General features: G+C 44.5%; 1 protein-coding gene across 5 annotated transcripts in view; it reads left to right on the top strand.

Moving 5' to 3' along the window:
* ATF6 (activating transcription factor 6) overlaps positions 1-25601 on the top strand; it is a 197458-nt gene extending 171857 nt beyond the window's left edge. For all 5 annotated transcript variants that reach the window (XM_025420857.3, XM_025420856.3, XM_025420858.2 and 2 more), the window contains one exon: positions 20558-25601. In XM_025420857.3, the coding sequence (XP_025276642.1) occupies positions 20558-20766 (209 nt within the window). In that variant the 3' untranslated portion in view covers positions 20767-25601. The remainder of the gene's footprint in view (positions 1-20557) is intronic.
* The last annotated feature ends 708 nt before the right edge of the window (positions 25602-26309 follow it).

Genomic DNA, 26309 nt, shown 5'->3' with positions numbered 1-26309 from the left:
ATGAACTTTTTAAACAGTTGTTTCATTGGTTGCTCTAGGCCAGCCTTCCTTTGGCCTGTGGTCTATCTCTAAGCAGCAGGAATAGCGAAGTCACAGAACTTCACATAAATGTAGGTGTCTCTGGGCCTTCTGTTTCTGAGCCTCTAAAATGAGGAGCTACATCATTTCAGAGTCCCATGCAGCTCTAGCTTATCTTGAAGCAATCAGAGAATGGACGAGATACCACTTTCCTTGTAATTTGCTCAGTTCTATGTGTACAGGGCCCACAGTTTGTTCTGGGGACAAACTATATGCGTGTGCATTCCTGCAGCTCCTCTCTTCTCTTAGATTATCCATGCTCATGTGTTTGGTTTCCTTATGTTTGTGCAAAATGTAGGCTTTTTATCTTACCGTGTTATATCGCAGGATCATCTTGCGCAGTCTTGGCTGCAGAAAGACTGTGCCTGCTGCTTCCTCAGAGTTGCCCAAGGGGCAAACAAACCAGAAGGCCAGGCCATGCGAAGCCAGGGAACTAAATCAGGGACGGTGACACATGGGTCAGGAAAGGAAGTATTGTCTACAGCAGCCCCATGCCCCACCATTCTGAATTAAGGACATGCACACAGGCTGTCAGATCAAAAAAGAAGCTCAATGAATCAGGCCAGTGCTTGTCCACCTGTGTATAGCAGTTTCGGCAGAGTTAAATACCGCGGTTAGCATTGTATCTCAGCCTCGTGCATTTCCCTGTTAGAAATTACCTCTACAGAGAGCAAAGTAGTTATGTGGGGGCACCTGGCTGGTTCAGTCGAAGGAGCATGCAGCTGTTGATCTCAGGGTCATGAACTCGAGCCCCATGTTGGGTAGAGATTACTTAAGTAAAGCTTTTTTTAAAAAAGATGGAGTTATTTGGAGGTAGTATACATATCCTTAAGAGCAGGAGGCAGCCTTCCAAGCTCCTTCACAAATACAGTCATTAAATCCACAATTTGAATAAGGCTTGTGAGCCCCATTCCTGTTGCACTGCTACATGGTGGCTCATGACAAAGGGAACCCGCACGCCATGACAGGATAGATAGAACAAGGAAGAGAAAACTTGAGAAAGTAAGACTGACAGATTAATTACTGAACTTGGGATTTGGTCAGTAACTCAACCAAAACTTTGATTTAAAGACCAAATAAGGGATCCCTGGGTGGCGCAGCGGTTTAGCGCCTGCCTTTGGCCCAGGGCGCGATCCTGGAGACCCGGGATCGAATCCCACGTCGGGCTCCCAGTGCATGGAGCCTGCTTCTCCCTCTGCCTGTGTCTCTCTGCCTCTCTCTCTCTCTCTGTGACTATCATGAATAAATAAATAAAATCTTTAAAAAAAAAAAATAAAAAAAAAATAAAGACCAAATAAAACAGCATCTTACAGCCACCTTCCTCTTACCTGTTTCCATTCTTCTCCCTGAGGACTTTGGTACCTGCACGTGCGGAAAGGCCGCTCTGGGCATTTCTTTGCTTGAACTGAAGTGTCTTTAATTTACTATGGCCGTTACTCCTGTCACTGTACCCGCCAGTGTTTGAATTGTACAAATAAGTCTTGCCATTTCCAAAACACCGTCTATATTTATTACTGAGACTTTGTGCAGAGAAATTACAATCATCCTTCACAACACAGCAACAGACAGGGCCCTGCTAACAAACTCACCTTTTGTTAACATCCGTTCTTCGCAGGTGCATAGTTGTGTTGTCCTGTAGTTTTTCATAGCCTGTTTTCTGAATTGTGTTTCTCATCCCCTTTTCCCCCTGCCAGCTTGATTGTGAACTACTTAAAGCTAGACGCTATGATGAGATCACTTGGTGCATGCTCGTTCTCTGAATGGTCACAGCGAATTGGGAACCTGGTTGGACATCAGCGCTGAAAGCAGCACACACACAGCACCACCACCATCACCCTCCCTCCTCCCGCCCCGATACCTCCCAGGGCCCACTGAGCCCTCAGCCTCTTGCTTTTATGAGCACATTTCCTGGGTCTCCCACCCAAAGGTACAGAAGGTGCTACAGGGTGTCTGCCTCCAGACCTGCAGGTTTCACCATGCAGGAGTAGTCTGGAGAAGAACCTCATTCATTTTATCCCCGATGTTAACACTGCTAGGAGACAACTGTGGACCCTCTAAAAAGAGGATGTTTTTTGCTGTATCAGTGACACCTATTAGGAATCATTCCATGAGAGAGCATGAGAAATTCTCTGGAGTTCAAAATATCAAAATGACATCCTTGATAAAAAATCTTATGATTTTGAGCATCCTAGTTGAAACCAGGAATCTCTGGGAATTTGCCCTCGAAGCTATTCTCAGAGCATGTGTTAGATACATTCCACAAGGGCCTTGGGGGATGGAGCATGCTTAGGTTTTCATTTCCAGCACTCTTTGTCATCTTCACAGCTGAGGGGAGCACTGGAATGTGACACTTACTCAGTTATGCCCATTTTTCATTCAGCATTTGTCACTTTCAGTGTGGCAGCTCTTGTGTTTAAAAAACAAACTCCTTTGATTTTGTGAGGTCACTTTGTAAACCAAATAAGAGCAAGACACTTTCCCCTGGGTTTTTTTCCTTCCCTCTCTGTTCCTGCTTGCTCCTGAGCACATTGATGACATTTGTTGATCAGAGCACTTTAGGGTTAATTCACCTTTAAATTTTCATAAATGCTACTTGGCTTCTTGCCTACAGAGCCACAGTACCAGGATTGGTTCAGGAGTTTTGTAAACATGAGTGCTGTTATTTTCCCAAAGAATAGAAGCAGAAAGAGAAAATGGCTTCCCTGCTAAAAAGAAAAGTTTATTTTTGTGGCTCAGAGGATAGTGGTATGACCACAGCAAGCAATGGCTTGCCTGTGTCCCACTTCATAATAATTCAAAATCATGATAAATTCTTGGAAAGAGTGCATTTGTTGTAAGATTCCTAAGTGGTGCTGTTCGTGGACGTGTACAGTAGTGTGTCCGCATTCACTGAACCGAAGAATCACCTGATGTGTAGAGTCATATATTCCGAATTACTTTGTGTTATGGAGATCAAAAATATTTCATAGTCGCTAAGCCATTTCTTTTGAGTATCTGAAGAAGGGCAACAGCCAGTGCATTCCTAATTTGTTTGGTTTGGGATGTCCGTTCACAGCAGAGGAGAGCCTTAACTGTTGGTGGTGGTGACCTTACTAGCTCCTCAGCCACGCATCCCTCCAGTACTTCTTCTCTAGATAATGTAGGGATCCTTACTCACCCCTTTGTTAGACAACTTTTCTAGATTGATTTTTAAAACTAGCAAAATGGAAAATCCGTTCTTCTATCTTTTCTAAAATCTATTCTGATTACTCTATCTGCAAGAGTGCAGCAAACACTGCAATTGTCCAAGTGAGCTTCAGCTGTTTACAGGAAGATCTGAATGAGGCAATCAGCAGTGATTTTTTTTCTGTGACTATTTCCTATCAGTGGTATCTGCATTCATCTTTCACTAAGACTTTTTAAAAATCCTGCTTGTTATCAAAGAACTTGGTATCTATGACATAATTTTTTTTTTAATTTTCAAAGAAGTAAAATCTTAAATGACTCAACACCCAGATTTCAGCTAAGAATGAGATTTAAGAATTAGCAGTCTCAGATTCTCAATATATATATTTGGCCTTGCCTGCTGTCAGTGAAACTTGCCCACAAGCTGGGTTGCGTGTTACAAAGCTTTAATGGGGCAAAAAACTGTTTATAAATCCAGACACCTTTATGAAGACCTGTTTCCTTGGTTTCACTTATGTAAGCCTTCAGAACTATCAGTTATAAGTAACTGAGAGAAGTAAACACAGGAGTGTTCTCAAATGCCTGGACTTTTCTGAACGTTTTGTGATTGAAAAGCAGCCAAGCTTAATGCAGACCGAGAACTTCTGACATTTCAGTGGAGAAAATGACACCCAGACTGGCAAAGGATGTTCTGGACACTCACTTGTGAGCTTGATGTCCACCTCTCCTACCTCTACTCCTGCCCCCCGGCCTTTTTTTTTTTTTTTTTTTTTTTTTTGAGGAGGGAGGAAGTAGGAATCCTCTACTTAATCCAGATCTGTAGTACTAGATTCCACTGATGAATAAAAAGTATGCTAGGGTTTTTAATAGGCTGGGAGTTGTTTGGTAATATGAGGCCTCGTTATCCTTTTTTTTTTTTAAATTTATTTATTCATGAGAGACACAGAGAGAGAGAGAGAGGCAGAGACACAGGCAGAGGAAGAAGCAGGCTCGATGCAGGGAGCCTGACGTAGGACTCAATCCCAGGTCTCCAGGATCAGGCCCTGGACTGAAGGCGGCACTAAACCCCTGAGCTACCCGGGCTGCCCAGCCTTGTTATCCTTTTAAGGTTCATTTATGCTCTAAAATTCATATTCATTGATTCCCTTTAGAACCTGAATCTGACCAACACAATGGGCAGAGCATTATTGTAGAGAATAATATTGCAGAAAAAGCTATTTTAATGCTCTGAGAAGAACATGTAATTTCCACACATTGATTTGAAGTGCAACTTCAGAGCCATGGTTTTTTAGAGGAGAGAGTGCCTTCTGACCCAGTAGCAGTAATGGCAGAGGTTTGGTCCTTAATCTGCCTATAGGATCATTGATCCAGGTCTCAGGTCTGGCTCCCTTGGCTTTCACAATGAATTTTAACCCCAACCCAATCTTTGAATGGGTCCCATACCTGAAGTTCACTCATTTTCAGTTTTGGGGACAGTAATTGAAATTACATAATCAGATGTCAGTTTGGTAGTTCAGGAACTCAGTTTGAAGAAATGAGTAATAATTTTGTTAATCATATCCTTTGTAATCTTTCAAGAGAGTTGTCTGAGAGCAATGAAGCAGAACTCTTCTATGATCTCATGAAATAGCCACTCACGTTTGTGGGCAGCATTCTCAGGGAAACAGTAGGCACATCCAGAGAAAAGCAAACCTCATGCCATTAGGTCTCCGAACAATTATGAGATCGACCAGATTTCCTGAAATTATCTTAGGAAATTATCAAAAGCTCTAGAGGAGCTGAACTTGAGAAAAAGTAGGAACTTGACCATAAATATAGCTTAGATCTCTGTAGTGAAGGCCACAAAACCTCCTGGGCATTAATTTCATCTGGTCACCTTTAAAAGTCATTGTTACTGTCCGTCGACTGTGTTTCAGTAATAATAATTTTTAAAATTAGAGTCATTGTTGATTGTGGTGAGGAATTCATTATATAAACTAGAGGTTGAAGAGAAGTGACTTTGGCTGTGCTTCAGAAACAGGGTCTTACTTAACAGGACTATTTTTGTATTTGAGGATGCTAGAAATCCTTTGCTGCTAGTACCCTGTCTGGAGCCACTCCGGGATGGCACTTTCTCAGGTTGGAGCCAAAAATGGTAGAACTTTCAGAAAGCACAGTATTACCTGACGACATAACTAGCAAGTATGAGAGGACAGCCTTTTAACACTAAGGTCATTTTCTGTACTTTTCATTGTTTACTGGGAGCCAGGCACTATACTAGCCTGGGCCATGAGTGGTGGTGACCAAGACAGACAGACATCCTTCCCGACTTTCTGGAGTCGACGATCTAGTGAGGAAGACCTCCATCATTAAACAAGTAAACACGTCAGTGCTTATTATATGCATAACAAGTGTTTTGAAGGAAAAGGACTTACATGATGTGGGGATGCTACTTGACTTCTGGTGTTAAAAGACCTTTCTGAGGAAATTCACTTGTTTGATATTTTATCAATATATTTTCTTTTTTCTTTTTCTTTTTTTTTAAGATTTTATTTATTTATTCATAGAGACAGAGACAGAGACAGAGAGGCAGAGACACAAGCAGGCATCATACAGAGAGCCTGACGTGGGACTCGATCCAGGGTCTCCAGGATCACGCCCTGGGCTGCAGGCAGCGCTAAACCGCTGCGCCACCGGGGCTGCCCTCAAAATATATTCTTATTGAAGGTTAACTGGCATATGCTATCCTATTAGTTTCATACATCATAGTGATTTGATATTTTTATACGTTACAAAATGACCTGCACAGTTACTGCAATATTATTGGCTCTATTCCTTATGCTGTACATTACATCTGGATTTATGTAATACTGTTAAGTTTTTAGCAGCTCTTAATCCCTTCACCTATTTTGCCTGACCAACCCCCATCCCTCTCCCTTCTGTTAACCAACAGTTACAGTTTGTTTCATATTATCAGTGAGTCTGTTTCTATTTTGTTCTTTCTGTTCATTTCTTTTGTTTTTAAAATTCCGTATATAAGTGAAATCACACAGTATTTGTCTTTCTCTGTCCTCACTAAACACAGTACCCTCAAGCATCATCCATGTTACAGATGGCAACATGGCTGCCTTCTTCGTTTTTATGGCTGGATAATACCTCATTATATATAAGTACCACATTTTCATTATCCATTCATCTATAGATGGACACTTAGGTTGCTTCCATATCTTGGCTATTGAAAATAATGCTACAGTGGAACACGGTGGTACATACATCTCTTTAGATTGGTGTTTTTGTTTTCTTCAAATACTCAAAAGTGGAATTGCTGGATCATATGGTAGTTCTAATTTTAATTTTTTGGGAACTTCCACACTGTTCTCCATGGTGGCTATACCAGTTTAGATCCCCTCAACAGTGAACGAAGGTTCCCTGAAGGGAGGCCTCAGTCTCACAACTCTGAGATTGTGACGTGAGCCAAATCAAGAGTGGGACACTCGGGGATCCCTGGGTGGCGCAGCGGTTTGGCGCCTGCCTTTGGCCCAGGGCGTGATTCTGGAGACCCGGGATCGAGTCCCACGTCGGGCTCCCGGTGCATGGAACCTGCTTCTCCCTCTGCCTGTGTCTCTACCTCTCTCTCTTTCTCTCTCTCTGACTATCATAAATAAATTAAAAAAAAAAATTAAAAAGAGTGGGACACTCAACTGACTAAGCCACCCAGGTGCCCTTCTCTCTATATATATCTATTAAGTCCATCTGGTCTAATGTGTCACTTAAGGCCAATGACTTTTTATTGATTTTCTGTTTGGATGATCTGTTGAAGTAAGTGGGGTATTAAAGTTACCTACCAGGTAAATAAAATCTTTAAAAAGGAGGTAGTGTGCATCTGGGTGGCTCAATGGTTGAGCATCTATCTTTGGCTCGGGTTGTGATCCTGGGGTCCTGGGAACATATCCTGCATCAGGCCCCTTGCAGGGAGCCTGCTTCTCCCTCTGCCTATGTCTGTCTGTCTCTCTCTCTCTCTCTCTCTCTGTGTCTCTCATGAATAAATAAATAAAATCTTTAAAAATAAAGTTCCCTACTAAGGGTGCCTGGATGGCTCGATCAATTGAGTGTTCAACTCTCAATTTAGCTCGGGTTGTGGTCTTAGGGTGGTGAAATCGAGCTCCACATCGGGCTCTCAAGTTCAGCTCAGAGTCTGCTTATCCCTCCTTCTCCCCCCGTCCCTCCCTCCACTCACATGCTGTCTCTCAAAAATAAATAAAATCTTTTAATAAAGTCCCCCTACTACTATTGTATTACTGTCAATTTCTCCCTTTAGGTTAGTTAATATTTGCTTTACATATTTTGATGCTTTTGTTTTGGGTGCATAAGCAGTTAGAAATGTTATACCCTTCTTGGATTGACTTATTTTGCAGTACTTTTTTTTTTTTTTTTTTTTTGCCTTATGTTAGAATCTTTGTTTTAAAGTCTGTTTCATCTGAGTATTACTGCTCCAGCTTTTTTTTTTTTTTTTTCCTATTATCTTTCTCCATCCCTTCACTATCTGTGTCTTTAGATCGGAAGTGAGTTTCTTTCAGTCAGCAGATAGATGGGTCTTGGGTTTTTTTAAATCCATTTAGTCACCTTACATCTTTTGATTGGAGCATTTAGTCCACTTTCATTTTAAAGTAATTATTGAGAAGTACATACTATTACTATTACCATTTTGTTGCTTTTATAGTTTTTCTGTTATTTTCTTCTTCCCCTGGACTTTTCCCTTGTTGGTTGATGGTTTTCTTTAGTGTTATATTTGGGTCCTTTTCTCTTTTTTCTGTGTATTGTAGATTTTTGGTTTGTGTTCCCCTTATGGTTTCTGTATATCAACCTACACATACATAGCAGTCTGTTATAAGCTGATAGTCACTTAAGTTTGAACGCCTTAAAAAAAAAAAAAAAGTTTGAACTCCTTGAGAAAGCACTACGTTTTTACTCTCCCCTCCCCCACATTTTGTTTTTGATGTCAATTTTTGCATATTTTTGTTTTGTATATACTTTAGCCACTTAACTGTAGTTACAGTGATTTTCATACTTTTGTCTTTTAGCCTTCAGAGTAGCTTTTTAAGTGGCTGATCCACTGCCTTTACTATATATTTGCTTTGACAAATGAGATCTTTTTCTTTCATATATTTTCTTATTTCTAGTTTTGGCCTTTTCTGCTTAAAGAAGACCCTTTACCATTTCTTATAAAGTTGCCTTAGAAGTGATGAACTCCTTTAGTTTTTGCTTGTCTGGGAAATTATCTATCCTTCAATTCTAACTGATAGCCTCGTTGGTTAGAGTATTCTTGGCTGTAAGTTTTTCCTTTTCAGCATCTTAAATATATGCTGCCATTCTCTTCTGGCCTGCAGGGTTTCTGCTGACAAATCAGCTGGTAGTTATGGTGGTTTCCTTGTATCTGTTTTTCTCTTGCTGCCTTAAGACTTTCTCTTTAACTTTTGCCATTTTATTATAATATGTCTTAGTGTGGATCTGTGGTTCATCATGTTCTGGATTCTCTCTGCTTCCTGGACCTTGATGTGTGTTTCCTTCTCCAGGTTAGGGGAGTTTTCAGCCGTTATTTCTTCAGGCCCTGGCTCTTTCTTCCTGTGGGACCCCTATGAGATGAGTGTTCGTGTGCTTAATGTTGTGCGTAATGCTACAAGTCCCTTAAACTACTCTTTCTTAAGCTTTTTTCTTTTTATTGTTCTGGTTGGGTGATTTCTACTATTCTCTCTTCCAGATCATTGATGCATTCTTCTCTCTCATCTAATCTGCTATTGATTCTGTCTGTTGTATTTCATTTCAGATATTGTATTCTTCAGCTCTGATCAGTTTTGTCTTATATTTTCTGACTCTTTGTTAAAGTTCTGTGTTCTCCATTCTTCTTCCAAGTTTGGTGAGCATCTTTACAGCCATTACTTTGAATTCTTTTGTTAGGTAAATTACTTATTCTCCATTTTTATTAGGGCTTTTTTCCTGGCATTTTGTGTTATCCTTTCATTTGGAATGTATTCCTCTGTCTCCTCATTTTGCTTGATTTGTGTATGTTTCTAAGAATTAGGCAGAGCAGCTACCTCTCCTGGTCTTAAAGGAGTGGCCTTGTATGGGAGTGTCCTTGTATGATATGCCTAGCAGCTTTGGTAGACCAGCCTACGCCGGAGCAGGCATGAGCTAGAGTGTCCCAGAACAGTACATGCTGGGATCACCTTGGTGGGATGACCAGTCCTGAAGTGGAGGCATGAGCTAAGGAGTCCCAGAGCACTCTGTGCTGAGGCCACCCTGGTAGGACAGCTGGAGCTGGTGTGAGCTGAGACCTGGGGGTAGGGGGACCCCTGGCATGCTGGGTTGGGTTCACCTTGGCATCTGGCTGGAGTTGAGGGGCTAGGGGTCTTGGGTGCTCCATTTTGGGGCCATTCTTGGCAGAACAGCTGAATCAGGTATAGCCAGACATCCCCGGGGGTGCCATGCTGGGGTCACCCTGAGGGGATGGACAGCTGGAGCTGGTGTGATCCTAGGGCATACTAGGGTGACCCTAGCAGGTTGGCTGGAGTGCCTGATCCTATTCCCACCTGAGCTATTATGATTTGATGGCGGGTACATTGAAAATGGCACTGGCTGCACCTCTAACCCCAGAGAGAGTCCAGCAGCTTCCTACTGTAGAGTTAGTGAATGGATTTTTTTCACTGTGTCCTAAGGTGGCCAATCTGCATGGGGGCCCTTCAGTGATATCCCTTCCTACTGCAGGTTACTGTGCCAGGGGTGAGGTTCCCATCATTGCCACATCTCCCTCTCCCACCCTCTCTTTGTGTTCCTTCTGTTGTTTATGGTGCAGAAGCTGCTCTGTCAACCCTCAGTGCTTCCTTAGGAGGAACTGCTCTCTATGTAGATGATGACACAGCCTGTCCATGGGTGGAGGTTGAGATCAGAGTCTTCATGTGCCGCCACCTTGGACTGCCGATACTTCACATGTTTTAGATACTTTAAATTCTGCTTTGCAACAGGCCAGTAAACTATGTAAGTGAAGAAACTCCATTTTCTTCTGTAGTTCCTCACAGTTCAAAGCACTCAGTAAATGTTGACTGATAGTTTTATGACCCATCGTGTGTCCATTTTCCTTTAGAAAATACTGCCTAGGTCTAATTGGGTACAGAAACTGGGATCTGCTGTTTATGAGTCTGTAACAGTGCCTGGCTTGTAGTCAGTGCTCATATACTGGGGAAGGAAGGAAGGTGGGTAGGTTGGTTGGTTACACAAATTGAGTTTGGTTCTCAGTTAAAGATACTCTCAGTGATTTGATGAAATCACAGACCTTCCCTTTTCTCTTCATGCTCTTCTTTCTTGACACATGTGTTTCCATAATTCTTTCCCCAAGAGTGATTCCATTTGGTCTCAGGATGCCATCTGTCCTTTGTCTGCAAACAACTCCCCAAATTGCAGTTCTAACCCTGTTTTCTCCTGCCAGTCAGTCCTCACCCCTGTTGCCATCACTTGCTGCTCTTCTCCACCAAATGTCTTCCTCGAATCTCAGATATGCATACTCTCCCCTTGATGGCTGCATGGCTCATCCCTCACCTCCTGAGGTCTTTGAGATCACCTTCTAGGAGAGGTACCCTGGGTGCTGCATCTAAACCTGCATCCCCCTCTCCACCTCCCCGCCTACCCTAACCACCTTCCATGCTTTTGTTTTCCTCCATAGCACTTATTTAGCATTCTTTCTGCTTATTTTCTGTTTCCATCTTCTCTCTCATTTTATAAGAATTAAGCTGTTTTGTTCACTACCCTATTTTCAGTACCTGGCACATGGTAAAAATTCATAAATGTTTGTTGAATTAACGAACATAACATTCAGGCATCATATGTTATTAGTGCCTATGTTGTATTAATTATAAGAGGTACTGGAGAAGTCAGGTGCTTGCACTGATGCAGACAATCACTGAGTGCAACAGCTAGAAATGCAGACCAATACTAGTAGTATATTGTGGTGCTGACCCAAATACCAAGAGTGTTTTTGCCACAGGTGATGTGATTTTCTGAAGTGAATAGTTCTTGAGTTTAGAAAGAAGTAATATTCCCAGCATAGTGGAATAGTTCTAAGAAAGTATTCTGAAGCCACACTGCCTAGTAAAATCTCAATAAAAAGTAATTTAAATGTAAAACAGTGAGACCCTATCTTGACTAATATAATAGTGATCAGGGGTTTATTTTGTTTTTACCTACATGAATATTATAGGAGATGTGGGACCATCCCTGTGCATTACAGATTGTCCAGCATCCTGGCCCCTGCCCACTAAATACTGGTTGTTCCCTTCATTATAACCATTCCAGGTGTCTCATAAGGGTTAATGGTTTTTGTATATCCTATTCTAGGCCCACACTTCTGTGAAATTATTATAGATCTAATAACTAGATGAGCCGTTTTTCATCTGACTCCCCGTTTTCCCGTGTCCATAACACTTGAATAATAGTTAACAAATTCTGGTTTGTCTTAAAGCTAAACATATGATATTCCTCCCTGACTCCCTGCCTTTGGACACTCCCAAGCCAAAATCCACCACCACCACCACCCCACCCCCCAACCCCCCAGGCCATCAGAGACATTCTGCTTTGATTGTTTTTTTGGCAGAGGGCAGACAGGGTGGTTGCAAGGAACTCTTTGTGCTTGCATGTGTCCCTTATGTCTCTAAAAGACTCTGTAAGTCAGAAGCAGATACTGTGTTTCCATCTGTGTGTGCCCATTAGTGTCCTTCCCAGCTGAGGGAGGGGGAGAAGTTCTAGTGCTGCCACTCATTCCCTGCCCCATATTCAGAAATGCCAGACATTTCTTAAAGGAGCCAAAGCTCTTTTCTCTAAACATTTTGGCCTTGTTCTGTAGAACAGAACATTTATATATTGGCTGTAAAGAAAAAAAAAATCAGTGTTGGTGTTCTTGTGGAAGGTTTCTTAGCGGGACTTGAAATGGACCTTAATTAATAGAACTTGACTGGTTAGAGAATTTGGGTGAAGAAAGCAGAAGGGTAGAGGGGGAAAATTCCTACAGAGATAAAATCAATGCTTGTGTGTTGCGATGGTCAAAGCCAGGACTCAAGATGAGAATTGGAGATGAGATTGACTAGGTGTAGTAGAGTTAGCTTATGGAAGTTCTTTCTGGAAAGCCACCATACACTGTGACATAGCACCACTTCATTGGTTGGTGTATTCCAGCCTTCCTTTCACTTCCACTAGGTCTCCCATTTGGGGCTTCTTTCCTTATTTTTCTTTTAGTTTGTTTTGGTTGAAAAAACATCTCTTGTGATCTGTGAATTTCTGGATTTTTATCTCCTTTCCATGCCTTCAAACCCCCCCCCCCATACCTACTGGATTCAGGTACAGATACCAACAGCCTGTCACTGCCTGTCCTCAGTCTAGCTTACGCAGAGAGAACTACCTCTTGTTAGCATCAGTGTCAGATTCCCAGTAGAAATCTGTTTTATCATATATGCTTCTTTCCAAAGCATTGAAGTCTTGTGACTTTTTAAGATTAAACTCTGTAAATTTCTGGATCTTTAATTCTGTTTATGGTCTAGGTTCTGGCATATGTGTTAGTCACCTCCCAGCTAACAGTCTCTTGGCAGGCCGTTCTTAGTTATTGTGCGTTTACAGGCTGTTCAAAATTCCACATTGCCTAGAGTTTTTCCACCTCCAGTGTCCAGGCGCATTTTCTGCTTCCTCAACCCTAGCAAGCATTCAGAATCTGTTTCGTGTTCATATGCGAAGCCCTTCGTTTTTTCCTTTTTATATGCCCAGTTAATTTTGAATTTGAAGTGTTCATTTTTTACACCTTTCTCCTAACTCAGACCAGTGTTTCCTCTCATTCTGCTTGCTCCAGAAGGCCCATAACAGAAGATTCCTTGTATCACTTGGTCAGTACCCACATGTTTGCTGATAGAAGAGGAGGGTGAGCTTTAACATCTCAGTCCGTGCTGTTTCTTACAGGTCAGCTTTCTCCAAACAGTCAAGGTCTTTCTTCATTAAGTACACAAAAACAGCTTAATAGTCCTGTCACATAACTCGCCTCTCACAACCCCCAGTGGGACATTTGCCACACTCTCTCCTGTCAGAAAGCCCCTGCGCCTTGATGCTCTGTTGATGAGGGTGCTGCACATTAACAGTGGAGATGTGGCCCACGGTGGGAGTGTGCAGCCCGCCTCCCATGTTTTTCCTCAGAGGCCCTTCCTCCCTGAGCCACCAGTCTTCAGGTTTCTCATTCCTCCAACAGAACCTGTTCTGGGCTTCTTTCTTCACACAGGCACAAATTATGGGCAATGGTTAAAAATGCTGCCCTTTCCAGGGGTGGTCACTTATTAATCACACTCAAGACCTTATAGTAAAGGGTCACAGGAGCTCCTCCTGCCCTCTTGAGGGGAGTTTCGGAGCCTCCGTGCTGCTCCTGGAAGCATACCGTGTGCACAGATGCCTCACAGCCCAGGAGGAGACCATGAGTTACCATAGGCTGTTGACCAGTCTGTCCTCCTCTAGTTAGAACAATGTGAGCCTCGTCAGCAGTGGTGCAGTGGTCTCACTGTCCATGGGGGTCAGTACTCAAGCACCCAGGGACTTCAGTGAGGTCCCACAGAGTGGACGGCAGATCATCTCTGTAGCCCCGTGATCTGTTCTTCAGAGGTTTGAGTAACATGGGTCTCCTCACAGCAGGTCACTTCACAAGGAAGGGGCTTCCTGAATTCAGCAGAAAACATTCACATCCTCTCTGGTGGTCTTCTGATAATGCTGCTTCCTTCCTTGTCCGGAAGTTGCTCCCTTCAGAAGGGAGTGAAGAATAGAATTCATTTTATGGCCACCTAGATGATACCTCATCTGAGTCTCAATAACCATGCCATTCCAGGGTGCCTGCATGGCTCAGTCAGTTAAGCATCTGCCTTTGGCTCAGGTCATGGTCCCAGGGTCCTGGGACCCAGCATCCCCCTTCCCCCCACCATTGGACTCCAGTGGGGAGTCTGCCTCTCCCTCAGCTTGAATTCTCTCTCTCTCTCTCTCTCTCACAAATAAATAGCATCTTAAAAAAAAAAAAAAAAGAAAAGAAAAGAAAAAGCTAACAGTGCCCTTTCAGCTATGGCTAGGGACTCCCAGGTTTTGGAATCAGGTCACAGTTTGAGTTTTCCCCCAAGCATCTAAGCTTTTATCACCAGGTCTTCCATTTCTTCCCAGTAATTAAGGTATTAAAGAACTCCAGTTACCCGCTTGAGCCACAGCAGGCACGTGGGCTAATAATGACTTTTGCAGGTGCTTGGGCTATATGAGGGCACCTAGTCTTGATCTTAAATTGTCATCTGGATTCTCAGTTAATCCAGAAAAGCAGTAAAAATTAATAATGTGTATTACATGTCTCTAATACATGTGTTTTCCATTATCTGGTTATATATGTCCCTGTGTGCATGTGTGCATTCCTGCACCCACACACACAACCTTTTGTTTTTTCTGTAACAGGGAGTGACTCTGGTTCCAAAAGCAAATTATTGGTGTGACACCTAGAAAGCTGAGCCTGTGACTCAATTAATTCAGTCAGTTAAGCATCTGCTTTCAGCCCAGGTCATGATCCTAGGGTCCTGGGCTCAAGCCCCACATCAGGCTCCCCGCTCAGCAGGGGAGTCTGCTTCTCCCTCTACCCCTCCCCCCTGCCTGTGATTGCTCTCGCTCATGCTTTCTCTCTTTTGCTCTCTCTCAAGTAAATAAATTCTTAAAAAAAGAAAAAACCCTGAGCATGGCACATGTTCAGAATGAAGTGGTTCCAAATACATTAGCAGGTTTTCTGTCTTCCAGAGGGCTACAGCTGCCTCTGTAGTTGGAAAAAATAGGAAACATTGGCTAATTTACAGGCATTCAGATGTAATTCTCTAAAGATAAGCAAATAACTTCCACAAGGTGGTAATGTAGGAAGATGCTGAACTCCCCTCCTCCTCCACAGCCACACCTAGCCTACAGTTGCCTAAGGAGCATTTCCCTTTGAAAATTAAATGAACTACTTCTCCATAACAAAGGGTAGAAAGACCATACCCAGAGGGGTAAGAGGGAGAGAGACACAGTCTTACCCAAAACCCTATCCCCAGCACAGTAACACACAATAGGGAAGATCTCACCAGCCTGGTGCTTCTCCTAGAGAGCCAAGATGCTGGTGCCCCACATCAGGCACCCCAGCCCCTGGGGTCTGCACTGGAGAGATAAGCCCCCAGAACATCTGGCTTAAAAAATGAGCAGGGCTGATGTCCAGGAGACCCAAAGTGCTGTCGAAAAGGAGATTCCTCTTTTAAAGGAGTCACAGTCTCACCCAAGACCCCGGGGAGAAATGGCAGTTTGAAAAATGCTTAGACTAGATGAGAAGGAAATTCATTTGCTGATCTAAAAGCATTAGCTGGAAAGGCAGGGGACAGTTGAAACTCTCCTTGGAGGAGAGGCACTGGTGATGCCAATTTTTCACCTTCCAATTCCCCTGCCAACATAAAGATAGGTGAACTTGGACACCTACCAATCACACCTGCTGCCTTACAGAAGCCAGAGAATGTGGGCAGCTGCAGTACTCCTCTGCTCCCTGGCCAGGACAGGTGAGTGCCAACCGTGGTCACAACATTCTCTCATTCCCAGCCTCAAACAGGTGCACTCGCACAACTGCTCTCCTGTTACAGGCCTGAAACCCACAAGCATGCTTGTTTTCCTGCTGCCTTTCTGAAGCCAGCAAGTATGCCCTACCTAGTTAAAGCCAGCAGGAACACGTCTACTCAGGGGATCCCCCTTGATTGCCAGGAGCTTGGTATTCCTAAGCCCCGTGGGAAGGTAACAATTGGGAATATGGTTCTTGGCAGGCTACCACCCCTAGAACACTGCACAGACAACAGACTGAAGCACAACTCAGTCTTTCTGGGGAAAACACCTGTTAGCCTAGGGCTTCAGCCTGAGGGATAGGTTTCAGGTTTCCCACACATCCAGAGGCTAATGAGGTGCTCTCAGGGAATGTAAGCCAGGGAGATACCTCCTTGTACACCACCTTAGCCTCACTACAGCTCTATAAGATCTCCCAGATACATTGGTCTGGAACCCTAATTAGTAGAACTATTGCCCAGGCAACACCTTCAGATCTCCTGGTCTGGAGACCATCAGGGATTACAGTTGTAACCCCACAGGACTGTATCTACTTACATATTTTAAGAGCTGTTGGCCTGAAGGATTTTGCTTTCAATTGCCTAAAACTTAGGTGAGATTGAATGAGATTCCTCCCCCCAGAACATTGACAGGTCTTGGCACAGTCTCAACAGTAGGAACATATCAAGAATAAATCAGGTGGTTTAGACCATCACAAAGGTTCAAGAGATAACCAAGAGCTAGGGCGGATTGAATGAGAAGGTTCATCACCTACACAGGCCAGTCCTTCAAGACTGAGAGAGGTAACTGCTTTGCCAATTCATAAAAACACAGAGAATCAAGCAAAATGAGGAGACAGAAATACGTTCCAGATGAAAGAACAAGATGAAACAAAAAGAAAAGACCTTAATGATACAGAGATAAGTAATCTATTGGTGAACAATTTAAAATAATGGTCAAATAAGGATGATTACTAAACCCAGAGGAAGAATGGATGAGCACAGAACTTCAACAAAGAAAATACAAGAAAGTACCAAACAGAAATCTACAGACCTGAACAAAATAACTGAAAAATACATTATAGGGGCTCAACAGCAGGCTGGGCAAAACATTAAAAGGATCAGTGAGCTAGAAGACAAAGCAATGGAACTTCCCAGACAGGGCAGCCAAAAGAAAAAAGAATTTTTAAAAATGAAGATAACTTTAAGGGACCAAAAGTACATCAAGTAGAATTACAATCACATTATAGGGTTCTCAGGAGGAGAAGAAAGAGGGGGGCAGAAAAACTCCCCTAACCAGATTCAAGAGTCCTTAGAGAGTCCCAAACAAGATGAACCCAGAGAGATCCACACCAAGACACATTATAATTAAAATATCCAAAGTTAAAAGCAGCAAGGGAAAAATAAATTGTCATGTACAAGGAGAACCCCAGAAGGTGATCAGATTTTTCAGCAGAAACTGCAGACCAGAAGAGAGTGGCATGGCACAAGTGCTGAAAGGAAAAAACTTCCAGCCAAAAATACTCTACCCAGCAAGGTTATCATTCAGAATTGAAGGAGAACTGAAGAGCTTTCGAGACAAAGGCTAAATAAAGCAGTTAATCACCACTAAAGCAGCCTTTCAAGATATGTTAAAGGGACTTGTTTAAGCTGAAAAGAAATGGCAGTAGTAACAAGAAAACCTATGAAAGTAAAAAATCTCACCAGAACAGCTAAATCTATCATAAAAGTAGTGGATTCATTCACTTACAAAGCTGATATGGAGATTAAAACACAAAAGCAGGGCAGCCCCGGTGGCTCAGTGGTTTAGCACCCCCTTGGCCTGGGGTGTGATCCTGGAGACCCAGAATCAAGTTTCACCTCGGGCTTCCTGCATGGAACCTGCTTCTCCCTCTGCCTGTGTCTCTGCCCCATCCCCTGTCATGAATAAATAAAATCTTTAAAAAAAAAAAAAAAAACACAAAAGCAGTAAGGTCAACTAAAACTATAGTAGTTAAGGAACACATTAAAAGGCATAAAATGTGACATCAGAAACAATGTGGGGTGGAGGGGTTAAAAATGTAGAATTTTGGAATGTGTTCAAATTTAAGTCACTGTCAACTTAAAGTAAACCATTATGTACATAAGAAAATATAGTAAAAAAGAAAATGTGAAAAGAATCTAAGCATAACACTAAGAAGAGATAGCAAACCACAGGAAGTGAGAAAAAGAAGAAACCGGAACTACAAAAACAGCCAGAAAACAGAATGGCAATAAGTACATACCTATCAGTAATCACTTTAAATGTAAACAGACTACAAATTCTCCAATCAAAGGACAGAGTGGCTGAATACATTTTTAAAAAGACATCAATATACTACCTATGAGAAACTCACTTCAGAAGTGAAGACACAGGGGCACCAGAGTGGCTCACCGGTTAAGCATCTGACTCTTGATTTCAGCTCAGAGCATCATCTCAGGGTTATAGGATCAAGCCCTGAGCTGGGCCCCCCTCTCTCTACTCCTCCCACCAACCTCTTATAAATAAATTAAATCTTTTAAAAAGTGAAGACACGCTGAAAGTGAATGGAAACAAAAAGCTGGCATAGCTATACTCATAAGACAAAATAGACTTTAAAAACAAAAACTGGGATCCCTGAGTGGCTCAGTGGTTTGGCGCCTGCCTTTGGCCCAGGGCCTAATCCTGGAGTCCCAGGATCGAGTCCCACATTGGGCTTCCTGCATGGAGTCAGCCATAAAAAAGAATGAAATCTTGCCTTTTGCAACAACGTGGATGGACCTAATGGATGTTATGCTAACTCAAAAAAGACCTAGAAAGACACATACCACATGATTTCACTTATACTTGGAACCCAAAACATAAAACAAGACCAAACCCAGACTCTGAGAGAATGGGCTGTCTTGCCTCTTGCCACAGGGGGAAGTCGGTTGGAAAGGGAGCAAAATTGAAGTGTCCACAGCAGTGATCTTAAAGAATTGGTAGGGTTAGTTAATGCAGAGGAGCAGCCAGCTGTTCTTCATCTCTAGTAAGACTGGGGAAGAAGGAAATAAGCTTCAGCTGTGATAGGAGAGATTTATAAGACATAATGAAAATTAATCATCAACGGAGACTATTTAAAAAATTAGAGCAGATAGCTAATCAGCAAAGTGGAGGAATGATGTCTTCCATTGGCTTTAACATAGACTATAACATCTGCTCAAGGAACTTAAAATTGATAGGTTATTAGATCCAATAGTTTTCAGCTTTTGGCGAGACCCCTTTGAGAATCTCCTCTGGGAGATTGGGGCTCCTCTCCAGAAAAAAATGAGCACACAAATAAAATTTTGCATGCGATTTCAGGGAACTTAGAGACTCCCTAAAGTCTATGCATTTAGACCCTAACTTAAGACCCCCAGGATTAGAGGATTTCCCGAAGTCCTAAACTATGACACACTCCATGGCTCAATTTTCCCAAACATAACAATGGAATCTGAAGATCAAATGTCAAACTTTGGATTTTCTTTCTCTAGATTTATAATACTTGGCGTACACAGTGCTGAAGTGAAAACAAAAAAATAGAAATCTACTTTTAAATTCAATTCTTGGTCCTAGAGAAGCCAAGTGTTTAATTTTGAAAGTCACTACTTGGCCGTATATCATCTTCATAAACAGGCAGCAAGACTAGGCCTTCGCTCTGGTCCCCACTTCCAGCTCCAGATTCACAGGGGACATGCAAACGGAGATGCCAGCATTAGCCCACATTCACACACCTTCTAACTCCACTGCTGTGAATGTCGAGCGGGGCTGGGAAAGGCCATCTGCTCAGAATTCTCACATCAGCATTATGCCCAAGTTTCATTAACTACAAGTTGGAAAATGACTACCCAGCATTACAAATTTGGCCCTCTCCCTAAAATAAAGAGCGTTCATCCCCTTACGAAGTAAGAGCATGTGTATGTTAAACTGGTGATGAGATCCCCCGTATGTGTTAAGTGAGCGTGGCTCAGTGTGGTTTCCCTGTTCCCTCTGCAAGTAGCCTTGTTTACCTGCAAGTCCTGTAGCACCCCCTCTAATCCCAAGTTGGAAACATCCTTGTCTCTTGTACCTGGATTCAAGAACTCTGGAATCACACACGGCCTTACTGAGGAAGGGAAGTGGACTCTGGGCATGAGCATCGTTGTCCTGTCTCCACCTTGTTGTCTGTCTTCCCTGTACTTTATGCTGCTCAGGGCAACCCTGAAATTCATAGCTGGGAATGTCTTACTGAAATCAGAACCGTGACTGCTGAGTGGGAGGCAAGTGGTCTCAGCCAGGGCCTCCTTACCATGCACACAGTAGGTTGATTCTTTTGACGCTTATTCCTTCCCATTGTTGGAGGGGAGGGGACGCTTAATTATTCTTCCCTCCACCTGCCACTGAATCCTTCACATGGTGTCGGTTGTCAGATACTCTGGTGTTAGCTCCGTCCCAGCTCCAGAACCTCCTTACTGAGCCGATAAAGGTCGTTTGGGACCTGGAATTGAGGCAGACAGGCCGTCCCAGCACCTCACCCAGCCATAGCTCTGCATGGTGACTGATGGAGTCCTTTTGTTCCCTTGAAAGCCTCTTGACAGTGTGAACTTATTTAGGTGTTTCTGGAATTGAAGCTTAGGGCAGAATGGCCCATTCTGTTGAGTATTTATTCCTCATGTGTATTCACTCCTTCCCACAGAAAACGTGATCAACGGGCAGGATTACGAAGTCATGATGCAGATTGACTGTCAGGTGATGGACACTAGGATCCTCCACATCAAGAGCTCGTCCGTCCCCCCTCATCTCCGAGACCAGCAGAGAAATCAAACCAACACCTTCTTCGGCTCCCCTCCAGCAGCCACTGAGGCAGCCCACGCTGTCAGCACCATCCCGGAGTCATTACAGTAGTGCTGGGAGGCTGCGCTGGAAAATACGGTGGGACTCGGCCAGGCTGGACAGCAGCGGGGAGACCTGTCCCTCTCTGCCTTCTGGGTGGCAGGCAGAGATTGCTGCTGCGCAGGAGGGTTTCAGGGACAGCGGAGAAAGCTGTTTTTCACCGTCTGCCCTTCTACTTGGAAAGCACTGAAATTCAGGCACCAGGGAAACAGCACTCTTCCAACGGCAAAGCCCCCCTTGCTGCCCAGTGTAGATTTTTTTCTGTACCCTTCTGAATTGCTTTTCCTTCTGTATTTCTTTTGTGTTTACATAGTCATCTTTAAAATAAGATCCTCTTCCCTTCTCTGCCATTTCACTTCTTGATAGAGATTTTTATTTACAGCTGTACAGCACACCGATGTTGCCAGTAATTAGTTTTTATTAATTTAATGCAAATCCATTGTGGATATTGTGCTTATTGGGAACAGATTTCAAAACCAGAACAGCCAGAAAACCACCCCCAGAAAGAGTCAGGACAGTTGAGAGCTTCAGGTAAAAGGGAAAAATCCCCTGGGTGAAGTTGATCTTTGGGAATGGCAGCTCCCGCCGCCGCCATGTGTGAGTGACTCTGTGGGGCGCCAGGGCGAGGGCAGCAGGTTGGAGAGGATGTAACGGAAGAGCAGGGTCAGTGGTGGGCCTCAGGCGAGAGGAGCCAGCTCTGTTACCAAGGGTTGAACACGCTGTAAGTTTTGATGTGACTGGAGTTTAAGATTAAAGGCGCAGCAAGCATTTTTTCTGAGGCCACGGAGTGTCCACATCTGCGCTTGTGTGCTTCCCTCGCCTGGGCAGGTCTGCAAGGACCCTGGGATAAATCCTTCACTTTAACTGTGACTTCCCACCCACAACACACCTTCTATGGATGTGACGCTACCAGATCTGGCTCAGGAACACGTGGGGTGGTGTTAAGCAAATAAATGTTTTTCTCATGAGAATTGACAAAGGATGGACTCCCTGAGGCTCCGCAGATGGGCAGGCTTGGACTCCTTGGTCGGGGACTGCATCCCACCCACACCAGCAGCTTCAGCTTCTCCAGTGAAAAGACAGTGAAGGAATGAATTTTTCTGTCCTCCCATGATGGGTACAAAAGAAAGAACAAAAAACTAGCCCTACTGCGTTCCCTTACACCTTCCTGTGCTTTGACTCCTCTCCCCTCCTGTCTGGTTCTGCCTTCAGTTTCTAACTCGAGTCCTCCTTACTCTCCTGGGAGGCTTTGCACTTTCTCACTAGAACTTGTTCTGCAGACACGGCCTCTTCCCCTGATCACCCGCCTGGGGTGGCCTTCTTCCCTTTCAGCCCGCGCTCTGGCCTTCCCTTCCCTCCAAACCCGAAGAGGAAAGACTCCTGTGCAAGTGCCCTGTGGCCGGTCACCGTCTGCCTGCAAGTAGCCTGGCTCCTGAATAATTCTGAGGTGTCACTAACAATTCCAGCTCAGGATAGCGATGCCTCTCTGCCCAAGCCAGTGGGAGGCTCCCCGAGGAGATCAGTCTGTGAGATCAGTCCTTTGAGGGCTGGGGTGCTTTGTGGCCACGGTCCCTGGGGATCTGGATTTTGGTTATGTTAATAGCCTCGGAGAGCCCGGGCCACACTGCCTCTGTGGCGACTGTCCCCATGTGGGGTGACGTCCATACGAGAAGTCTGCACCGGGACTGCACCACCTCCAATGGGTTCCAGGACCAGAGGGCTGTGTGGACAGACAAGACTCACAGGTGGCAGGAAAACTTCTCTTGGGAGCGTCTTCTTCCATCCCATGTCCTTCCATCTGTCTTGCAAACCAGCCAAGCAAGCAGCTACAGGCAAGGGGACATGGTCATTCCCAAGGTGCTGGTCCACCGGAGCTGTCATCACTGTCACAGTGGACGTGAGCCCAGCCTTACAGACAGTGCTTCCTCCCTGCACTGACTCACACCCCACAGACCGCCACACCAGCTTCTCGCCCCCTGCTTGTGCTTTGCCCTCCGCGCCTGCTTCCCCTGACCTGTCCCACCAGACGGGGCACTTCTGTTGCACTGGCCCAGCTTGAGGCCCCTCCTGCAAGTGGCAACGCGGGTAATGGGCACAAGGAGTCGTGACTGCCAGCAGAAGCCTGGGAGCAGCTCCGGCTCTCCTCCTGCTGAGCAGGCTGCTCCCCAGGGTGAAGCCTCTGGAAGGGACGGGATGACACCTGACAACTGCAAAGAAGTCTGCTCTTCTAATTGGCATCAAAGCTCTTATGAATTCCTGCGCCCCACGGTGGTTTTGACTTACCGTCTGTGCTCACACCAGTGGGGCTCATTGGGAAAGAGAACGTGGCTGTGCCTGACGGATAAATTAAGCTGCTGTTTTGGGGTGAAATCGCCTTTTGGGTATTGCAGCCAGGAATTGCAGAGGATACGCATATAAATGTTAATTTATTAAGTTTTCATTAAGTGGGATTTTTGTAAGCTTGTAGGATAATTAGATAAAGCAGAGGAGGCAAGGCCACCCATGGGTAGATGACTCTTCCATTGGTTCGGCCAGCGTGCCTCTCCTGGGAAGCGATGGTGGGCCCGGGATGGTTCTCCCACCCACTTGCAAGGCCTGTGTGTCAAGGCTGCACGGCAGTGGCTGTTGCTTCAGGTAACTCCTGAGGCAGATGTCGGGGCTCCCCCCACGGGGCCCACTCCCCCAGCAAGACAGACACACAGCTCCGTTGGCGTGGTAGCGTAAACGGCCTCTTTCCAAGGTTAGGATTTGTTAAAAGGATTATCTTGAATCAAAAGCTTGCCACGCTTGTAGTTTAGATGCTTTACATTAAATTATTGGGTGGGGTTTATCTTTTCACAAGTAAAAAAACAAAAACAAAAACTGTAATTATAAAATCTCAGAGCATCTTTTAACTTTTTTCTAAATGACCACAGGCTCCAGCACCAAGTTGGCATGTCTCTGCCTTTTCTTGTTAGCAAGAAGTAGACACGGAGGTATTTGAAAGCAGCAACGTTACATGACTCATTCTTGAGTGTTCTGAACAAACATTACTTAGAAACAGACAAGCAACTTGGGATTCAAACTGGTTTTTGTATCATTTTTAAAGAGACACTGTCCCAACTAAACCTTCGTGGCTTGACTCTTCCCTCCGGGCATGAGCCCCAGTTGGCACAGCAGTGACCCTGATAAGACGGCCGTTGCTGCGGCAGTTGGATGATGGAAACCAGACAACTCTCCAGCTCCTTGCGACTTTTGCACTACTTTCTGGCTCTTGCCATTTTACTCAGCTCAGGTTGTGAAACTTGGCAGAAAACTAGCACAGGGAAAAACCCGTCTTTGACTTTCTAACACTGAAAAGTTTCAAAGCCACTTCTACGTTCAGCTACCTATTAGAAGTAACCCCTTCTTACTGACGAGCCAGAGTAAGACCCCACGTCCCCTTCGATCTGACCTCGTGGATGTTTTCCACCCAGGGAGGCCCCTGCCACTGCCTCCACTGGGCCCACAGCCTCCGGCAGCAGGTTCACAGGAACTGAAGTTCGAATGAAGCCTTTCGCACTATTGGCTGTTTCATATGAGTTAACCTCTCAAGATTGCTTAATGCTAGAATCAATAGATGCTCATTACCACCTCTGGACACCACCTTCTTTACCAGAATGTTGTCTTTGCCCATGCTGAGTCCTTCTGATTTACAGAAAAGAGGATCTTTGCTGCTAATATGAGCACTAATTATATTACATACCTTTAAAGCAAGAATAAAGCCTAAAGAAAGGAAATGGGAGAAATTTTCGTTCCAACCCCAAGTAACATTTGGGAGGAGCAACTCCTTTGCCTCCCATCTGCCACCACCACCACGGTCGTGGTCGATTTTTAATTTTCTGGGACAACAGAATACTGGACTACCCAAAAAAATGTTGGTGGAGTCCAGATGGAACTATGCACATAAAGGAAATATAGTTTTCTCCTACCTGAAAATAGAAATGAGAGTGTATCCTGTTAACTTCTATTTTTAGTGACTAAGCTTAAAACAAAGTTTATTTTAGATAAGCCTGGAACTTTGAGCAGATTGTTCTAATAGCTATGTTATCTGTCAGGTTATGAAAAGATGAACAGAGTCATCTGGATCAGGAGATTTGGTCCTGTGTGCAAATGATGTCATGGCTAGCCACTGTCAGAGAATGGACACCAGTCTTGACATATAATGGTTTGCTAACGTTAAGCATTAGCGGTACGGGACATTAAGACTTAATTCCATTAGTTTGGGGAACCAAGGAGTAAATAAGTTGTATTTTATCGTTTGCCAAGGTCAGCCGACAGCACACTGTCATGCTGCTTGCACCCAGGATAGTTGGCGAACATCAGGTCAGCCAGGAGGCTGGAGATGGCCCCCGGAGTGTCCCCCAGAGAGAGACCCGCAGGTCGACTCACAGTCAGTGTCTGTTGGACCGTTGAGCTCACACTCAGCCCTGCTTTCCAGGTCAGCCATCTGGACGAGAGGGGGAAAGAGAACCTTAGATGAAAACCGCCAGGGACTGCTGGCCTGAAGACCGCAGTTTCTTGTTTCTCATCATGTTGGCAAGTTTTGTTGGGCTAAGACCCATCATGCTTCATGCATGGAGCCATTAGAGCCAGAGGAGTGTTCACCAAGCTTTTCCCCAGGGTTTTCCTTCTAAGGTTGCATCCAACTAAATTAAGAACAGGTTCAAGATGGGGAGGAACGAGGTACCACGGTCTCCCGTAGTAGTTGTGTTGGTTTACGAGGCATAAAGAAACCATGACAGTGGACTTAACATGCTTTTAAGCAGGTCTTTACCATGCAATATTTGTTCTTTGTCTAAGATGCAAATAAAGAATTTTTAAACTTGCTTTATTTTGTTCTGTATAGAGAGAGAAGAAAAGACCCAAAATGAATCTTGAATGTTAAGAGACCAGTAATGAGGAGGGAAACCTAAAATGGCTTGTGGCCTGTTGCTGTTTAGATGAAAACAACAGAACCCTCTTCCACTCTTCCCCCACCAGCCTGGTTAAGTAAAAGTTTCCTTTATTGTGTCCAAACATTTCAACTACAGCCTTACCAAGGAGAAAAATCTAAGAACTCCTCCTTGGTCCTTCTGCATCAGGAAACAGCGTTACTCGGTCACATCACGGGACTCTCCCCTTCTTGGGATGGCCGGTGTCACCGCACACGCAGCATGTCCCTCTACCCCACAGCAGAGTCCCCGCGGGACACTCACTGAGCGCCCAGTGTGTGCCTCAGGCACCGCCGCAGGCTCCTGGTCCTGCCTGCTCCCAGCCCTCCCACACCCACGTGGCCAGGCCCAAGCGTTTGGGCCCAGGAGTTTAGCTCCAGCACGTGGACACTTGGCCACTGCGCTGTCCCACCTCCGGAGACCTTGATCCCGTGGGGGCCTCGCCCTGAGACAGCTCGCAGGTGGCCTGTGGAGCCAGACACCGAGACACGGTAACCGCGGTTCTCCCCGAGGCAAAACTACATGTTCCTGGAGACTGTAGCAGACGTCCTCGGGAAGGGACGTCCTCTGCCGAGAAGGTGGGCGGACCCTGGAGGACAGGCT

Source organism: Canis lupus, chromosome 38, assembly GCF_003254725.2.
Source record: "Canis lupus dingo isolate Sandy chromosome 38, ASM325472v2, whole genome shotgun sequence".
Taxonomy (NCBI): domain Eukaryota; kingdom Metazoa; phylum Chordata; class Mammalia; order Carnivora; family Canidae; genus Canis; species Canis lupus.
This window is presented reverse-complemented; position numbering and strand designations above follow the sequence as displayed.